Here is a 7,500-nt window from a genome sequence, read left to right as displayed (position 1 = left end):
AACCTGACTGTAGGTAAACGGGCATACATTTTTCATAAATATCCATACACAGCGTTTTTTTTTTTTTTTTTTTTTTTTTCAAAATTAAGTCGAGCGCTACATTCGACCTTTTGGATAAAACAACACATTTTATTATTGTGTGGTTTCTTTAAATACTCTTTACACCTTTCTTTGTCACCACCGGCTGTTGTATTTGTATGTTCTCCGTTCTAAAAAAAATAATAAATAAAAAACATAAAAGGATCCTTGCCGCCTCTTTCCGCCGTGACGTCATTCCCGGTATGTACTTCCTTGTTCGCTGTGACAGCGCTTTGCTAATTCGTCTTTTTTTTTTTTTAGCTAACTGCTGTTTCATCCTCTCCCACTCTGTCACAATGTGGAGGACGCCGGTGTATTAATGGCATAATAACCCACAGGTCAACGGGTCTAAGTTAAAAAAAAACACAGGCAGCAAAGTATATTTGGACTCGATGAATATAACCGCAAAATATCGTTCTTAATTCGTCCAGCGGGTAAGCGTTTCCTTTTTTTTTAATGGCTACAGTTGTGCTAAAGTTAGCTTAGTACCGTGTCGAAAGTTCACCCCGGCAACAATGTTTGGCATTCAACCCCAAACTGAAATATTTTGTTCTTTTTATTTAAATGTAAATTTAGTTTTGGTATCTAGTACGAAGTGGAGGAGCCCAAAACTAAAAGTGTATAATATAACACGCGTATATTACACACAAGTGACAGTTAGAAAAATGACAAATTACCGATAAGCATTATTCAAAGTATTTTTTGTTGTTGTTGGGTGCTCGGGCACGCATTGGCTAAATCTCGCCACCACACTTAAATGTCATTAAAAGTCAATGTAACAAACAAGTTAATCATGCTCTCCCTAGCGCGTCACGATACGTCGTTAGCTTCGAAAAACAAACCAAAAATACACGAATTTCCCCCATGGCACACCTGCTGATCTCGTGACACCCTTGCGTGTAAATCATTTAAGTTATATGAGTAATACAATACAGAAGCAAATACATAGGCACACCTTATTTTGGAAACTATTACAGAACGAGGTCTTCCTATTGAAGTGCATTTAATAAACATTCACATGGGCATCATTAGGTGCACGAAGCAGATCAATACACATTTGATATCTCGCCCTGTTTCGTTAATTCATTTGGAAATAGCATTGTTGACCTAAAGGGAACTTCCGGGGGGGACGTATCAGTTTCCGAGTGAACTGGAGCCTGCCTTACTGCCTGGAAACGTTTTGATAATGAGACCACAAACATGCTGTATCTGATGCGGCAACAACACAAGTGTGACAACTTTCATACCCACGAGTCCCTTAAAACATCATTCATTTCTCATGTAGCAAGAAATGAGACTTTATGGACACGCTTTGTAAAGTAAAAAAATTCAGTACTTTTTTTTTCTCCTTTGCTACTTTATGGACTTCCTTGTTTAACTTGCATTAACTTAAAAAGGTGTGCTATCTTTCATTCTTGTTGACATGACGGTGTTCGTTTCACCAGAACCTCCAAAATGGACGACCCCAACAAATCTCGCAAAATGTCCACGGCAGGGGACAGTCTGTACAAAGTCCTGGGCTTGCAGAAAGGAGCATCGCCCGATGAGATAAAAAAAGCCTACAGGTGGGTTGGACTGTGTCAAAGGACAGTTGTATTTTATTTTTAAGTTATTATCGTTAATAATGCCTTTCAGCATTAGCTGTCACACAAGTGAAGTCAAACACTGTTTAGATATGAAAATAAACGCAACCAATAACCACGAGCTATCTATTAGCCAGCTAGCTAGTTGAGCCAAAGATAGTGACTGTGGCGACCAGGTAGCAAGTGCCTCCATCTACAACATTAGTAGCATGTTCTAAAAAAGTGATTGGGCACCATCAATGTAAACAATCTTAGCTATCTATTAGCTATCTATCTATTTGAGTTACTTCCGGGTTGAGTGAACGCTGGCGTGTATGGCTGCCACTGCTCACCCACAGAAAAACTGATCCTGTGACTGTAAAGTGACCTTGAGAGTTTGAAAGGCGCTTATAAATGAAATGTATTATTATTATTATTATTATTATTATTATTATTATTATTATTATAAGCCTGTTGAAGGGAAAGGGGGAGGAGGTACCCTGTAGGGCATTATAATATTTCAAATTGACATTCACAAACATTAAGATTCACCAGTTTGGTCTGAATATTGGAAATAGTGTTAAATTATTCTTTAATGTAAATTTTGGAATATGAATAAACATAGTTATTGAACCAATTTGGCCAAAATAACTTGAAGGCCAACCGACACCATTTTTTTTTGTTTCCTAACTGACATCAGAAAAACGTTTTATAGCATCTAAAATACCCAAAACACGCAGTATAATATTTTTAGTGAAATGCAAAACACCAATAAAAATGACTTAGTGTCCCAAAACTGCCACAAAATGAGTTCGGAAACTGGGTAGATTCAGAAAGTCCCGCCCCCTTGTTCGTGACGTCACTACTGGTCACACACTGCCGTGCTCCAGAATCAAAACAATGGCTTCAGAGAGTTCCGATTCGGAGAAGATGCTTTCTAGTTCGTCATCCAGTTATGAATATGATTCAAATAGTTCTGAAGAGGAAAGCATAAATGTTTGCAATCGATTCAAGAAGTCCTTCCGTATCAATTCCAGCCGTCTGGACTCCAATGTAGAGCCCATAAAATGCACAAGGTGGCGCACAAGCGCCGTTGGAAATGGGCTGATTTGTTCGCTGGGAATTTGTGTCAACGTACACTTTCTTTATGCGTGTTACCGCAATTGGCTGCGACACACGATTCACCATCGTGTTATTTATGTAGTTTTCCTTCTAATTTCGCCATCAACACGGTGTTTTCAGATGAAAGTAGCCAAAATTAATTGTGTGTCGCTTTCTCGGTCAGGGGCGTTCCTTCAGTGACGTAACATGAGGACTCGTCACCAACTCAAAAACAAGACTTGAATATTGAATATTCAGTGCGAGTCTTGAAACGTAGTGGAATCTTTGTAAAATGCGCTCAGTAGAAGTCATTTGAAGTGATTTTACAAATTATGGACGCAACTTGTCCGGTGGTGTCGGTTGTCCTTTAAATAAATCTTAAAAAGCCATCGTCAGAGCCACCTCTGTAAGCCAGTCTGATTCTTTCGGCGATGATGTTTCCCGCAGGAAACTGGCGCTGCGGCACCACCCGGACAAAAACCCCGACAACCCCGAAGCGGCGGATAAGTTCAAGGAGATCAACAACGCCAACTCCATCTTGAGCGACGACAACAAGCGTAAAATCTACGACGAGTACGGCTCCATGGGCCTCTACGTGGCCGAGCAGTTTGGCGAAGACAGCGTCAAGTACTACTTCCTCATGTCCAAGTGCTGGTTCAAGGTGAGTTGAAGTGTAAATAAAAATAAAAATACATAAAATAACAGGGTTCAAAATGTATTTCAGGCCCTGCTGTTTTGTTGTGGCATCCTCACGTGCTGTTGCTGCTGCTGCTGCTGCTGTTTCTGCTGTGGCAAGTGCAAGTCTTCCGAAGACGAAGAAAGAGATTTCTACGTGGACCCGGAAGACCTTGAGGCGGAGATCAGAGAGCAGGAAGAAGGTGAGCCGTGGCTTTTTGTCTTTTGGATTGGATTGGATTTGCATTTAATAGTCTCGCAGTGGAGACATTTTAATATTTCACGGCAGCAAAGTGATGGAACGAAGAGGAAAGGAATGGAAGAATTAGGAAAAACAAAATACTCTCGCGGCGCCATCTTTGGTCACCGTGAGCGGTTTAGCAGAGTGGAACGTCCGCTGCGTTCAAAAAAAGTGGGGAATTTTTCTACGTCTGTTTTGGTTTTTCCACCGTTGCGCTTTGATCTGCTTTCCTGCATGTAGCATTCGCTGAAAATGACGAAATGTTATACCTCTGACACAATTTTGTCTCTGCAATGATGTCTCAAGAAAAGAAAGGAAGTTTTAAAACTCTGACTAGGTTCTGAAAAACGGTGCACTTTCACGCAAGGAAGTTTATTTTTGAAAATGAGGAAAAATCGGTTGAAATACGTGTTTTATTTTTCTCATTCCTTTGCATTAACATTAACTCATTAACATTAACTCTTGTTCTGATTTTTAATGTTATTATTTTTGATTCTAAAGTGTCCTTGAGAGCTTTGAAAGGCTTTTAAATAAAATGTATAATTATCATTATCATTATTATTATTATTATTAGTTATTATATTTGTTATTATATTTGTTATTATTATTATATGTATTATTATTATTATTATTATTATTATTATTATTATCATCATTATTATCATTATCATTATTATTATTATTATCATCATGATTTGTTATTATATTTATTATTTTTATATTTATTATTTTATTATTATTATTATTATTATTATTATTATTATTGACATATTAGATGGATATTGTTCACACAGACAGCCTTCTCCGCCTTAAGAAAATGATAACCTCTTTTCATTTTAAAAGCATCACATATGTCTACATGAAAAAAAAGACTAAAAAAAATGTGTATTTTTGCTGCTTAAAAAATACAAAATAAGACAGCATAAATTACATACTGGAGAATAAAAAATAAAAAAAATAAATAAAAATTGTCAATTTTTCAGCCTGTATTGTAAGCATTAAGGGACCGAGGGGGAAAAAAAACATTTTGTTCTTTTTATTATTATTAATGTGATTAATTGATTTTACGAATTCTACTCTACCAAATATTGTATCCGTCCTTAAGCCATTTACGTGTTAATATTAACACAGATAAATTCATTTAAAAAAAAATAAAAAAATATCAAAACAGTCTCAAACAGGTTATATAATTAACTATAATCTAATTATATATAATTAACAGTCATTAATGTGGCAAGAAACAACATGAATGCATTTGAAAATGAATATATCTGTGTTCATATGAACACGCTCGCCGACAATGGCTTTTTAAAAAATTGCTTATCAGTCCACATTTGAAGGTGCATTCACAGAACCTGGGACATTTCACATCTCTGCCACTGACTATTTCCAAATTGGACATTTATTTCTGAATTGTGTTGTGTGATGTTTCACAGCACGAGACACTGTCATTGTTATCCAGCCCAGCTCGTCCGCCACCGTCGACACTTCCGCCAAAGGGGACGCCGCGTCAGGTAAAGTTGGGCAGCTCACAATTTTTTTTTTTAAATGTCACACGAGATGGCCAGGCACACTACATACTATCTAGCTATCTAGTTATCTAGCTAGCTATCTCTCTAGCTATCTTTCTATAGGCATCTCTCTATAGCTAGTTAGCTAGCTAAACACTTAAAAATAAATAAATGGAGGAATCGCTATCTAGCTATTTAGCTATCTAGTTATCTAGCTAGCTATCCCTCTCTAGCTATCTTTATGTAGCTAGTTGGCTAGCTAAACAATTAAAAATAAATAAATGGAGGAATGGCTATCTGGCTGTCTAGCTAGCTAACTAGCTCTCTAACTATCTCTCTATAGCTATCTCTCTATAGCTAGCTAGCTAAACACTTAAAAATAAATAAATGGAGGAATCGCTATCTAGCTATCTAGTTATCTAGCTAGCTATCCCTCTCTAGCTAGCTTTCTGTAGCTTGTTGGCTAGCTAAACAATTCAAAATAAATAAATGGAAGAATAGCTATCTAGCTGTCTAGCTAGGTAGCTATATCTCTAGCTATCTCTTTATAGCTATCTCTCTATCGCTAGCTAGCTAAACAATTAAAATAAACAAATGGAGAAATAGCTATCTAGTTATCTAGCTAGCTATCTGGTTATCTCTAGCTATCTCTCTACAGCTATCTATTTATAGCTAGCTAGCTAAACAATTAAACATAAATTAATGGAGGAATAGCTATCTAGTTATCTAGCTAGCTAGCTATCTCTATAGCTAGCCAGCTAGCTAAGCTATTAAAAATAATTCAATGGAAGAATAGCTATCTAGCTAGCGATCTAGCTACGTCTCTATAGCTATCTCTCTCGCTATGTTACTCTAGCTATCTCTTTCGAGCTATCTCTCTGTAGCTATCTCGCTAGCTAGCTCAACAATTAAAAATAAATACATGGAGGAATAGCTATCTATCATCGTAGCGGTCCGTGTGTATCCCGAAAGATAGTTTATATGCCAAGGTAAAATGTTCATAAATTTAACGCTGGTAAACTGCAAAGTTCGTAAACCGTCGTATCACTGTATTATCATCCTGTCGCTACTTTGCATCAAAACTAAATTTCTGTCATTTTAACCCCGCAGGCGAGGACACGCCCATCATCAATCAGCCCTCCCACACCAGCAACGGCTCCACTTTTTCTTCCGCCAACGCCGCCGCCGTGCACCTGACGGTTGAGGAGTAAATGCCCCTAAACACCACGAAACCCCGCCCATCTCAAAAGTTTGGATCCTATTTTTTATTTTTATTTTTTAAATGGAGAGTCCCAACATCTCTAAGGGGCTTTTTTTTTTTAAGTGGGCGGGGTTTACAGAAGCAGTTATTTAGGGGTGGGGGGGGGTTGTTTTTGGTGCCACAGGGTCATGTTTTGGCTCCTCTCATGTTTTACAAACGACTGTGCAGAAAACCGCAGACCGCCGCCACCATTTTTTTGGGTCTTAGCACTGTTCCAATGACCCTTACGACGCAGGGTTGGGCCAAAACCAAGTGTACACTTTGATTGAATCATATCGTATTATATATATTTTTTAAATTACATTGTCCATTTTGCCCTTCCTCCCTCCCCGTGCCGCTTATTATATATCCATTGCGGCGGTGAAAACAATCCGTAGTTCTCTCCGTTTGTCCGTCTGTTTTGTAATTTGCAGGCAGATGGAGAATAATAGTCGTCGTTGTCGTGAGGAGGAGGGTGGTTGGATGTTTATTTTCGTCGCTTATTTAAATTCCGTCGGTTAAAAAAAAACAAAGGATCGCAATATATTTACGACAGCGGTGTAGTACTTATGCTAGTTTTATAAGTCATATTGACTACTATATATTAAAAAATAATTTTAAGAACAAAGCGACCACATTTTCTGCACAGTTTTACCGCGATTTAGGAGAGCCTCTTGAAGCACTTTGACTAAAAAAAAAAAAAAAAACACTTGCCAAAAAATAAGCTAGCAGCCTTTTAACCAGCAAGCAACCGGCGCTAGCGATAGCATTTTGCAACTGTCCAAAATTCAACGTTTCACATCGTGAGATGACGTTTATCCATCGCTGAAATTTGGACATTCGAGTGATAATTTTTTTGGGCTGATCTAAAATCAGCTTTCTGAATTTGATAGTTCGGAAACTTGAAGGTAAAAAAAAATAATTGTGTTTATCAAAGATGCTCCTTTCTGTGACTCCAGTCTCGCCAGCGAACAGCAGCAAAAAGAAAAAAAAAAGGGGCTAGAAAAAAGGTTGCGTTTATTTTTAATTTTTATTTAATTTTCTATAATTTAATATAATTAAATTCTATAATTTATAATAATATATAAATTA

General features: G+C 37.4%; 3 protein-coding genes across 4 annotated transcripts in view; 2 read left to right on the top strand and 1 right to left on the bottom strand.

The window, feature by feature from the left end:
- Window positions 1-1,970, top strand: part of scml4 (Scm polycomb group protein like 4) — a 38,293-nt gene extending 36,323 nt beyond the window's left edge. Inside the window, exon 9 of the mRNA XM_089004903.1 lies at window positions 1,948-1,970. The gene's annotated coding sequence lies outside the window, so the exon portion shown is untranslated. The remainder of the gene's footprint in view (window positions 1-1,947) is intronic.
- Window positions 325-7,500, top strand: part of LOC148893304 (dnaJ homolog subfamily C member 5-like) — a 7,733-nt gene continuing 557 nt past the window's right edge. The window contains exons 1-6 of the mRNA XM_089004910.1: window positions 325-512; window positions 1,524-1,643; window positions 3,189-3,402; window positions 3,466-3,619; window positions 5,094-5,171; window positions 6,279-7,500. The exon at window positions 6,279-7,500 is cut by the window's right edge and continues 557 nt beyond it. Of these exons, the coding sequence (XP_088861036.1) occupies window positions 1,534-1,643; window positions 3,189-3,402; window positions 3,466-3,619; window positions 5,094-5,171; window positions 6,279-6,379 (657 nt within the window). The 5' untranslated portion in view covers window positions 325-512; window positions 1,524-1,533 and the 3' untranslated portion in view covers window positions 6,380-7,500. The remainder of the gene's footprint in view (window positions 513-1,523; window positions 1,644-3,188; window positions 3,403-3,465; window positions 3,620-5,093; window positions 5,172-6,278) is intronic.
- coq8ab (coenzyme Q8A, genome duplicate b) overlaps window positions 7,374-7,500 on the bottom strand; it is an 18,323-nt gene continuing 18,196 nt past the window's right edge. For both annotated transcript variants that reach the window (XR_016116054.1, XR_016116053.1), the window contains one exon: window positions 7,374-7,500. This exon is cut by the window's right edge and continues 961 nt beyond it. The gene's annotated coding sequence lies outside the window, so the exon portion shown is untranslated.

Source organism: Hippocampus bargibanti, linkage group LG09 (genome assembly GCF_051943395.1).
Source record: "Hippocampus bargibanti isolate YZ-2025 linkage group LG09, ASM5194339v1, whole genome shotgun sequence".
Classification (NCBI taxonomy): domain Eukaryota; kingdom Metazoa; phylum Chordata; class Actinopteri; order Syngnathiformes; family Syngnathidae; genus Hippocampus; species Hippocampus bargibanti.
The sequence above is the reverse complement of the archived record's forward strand: the minus strand, read 5'-3'. Positions and strand labels throughout refer to the sequence as shown.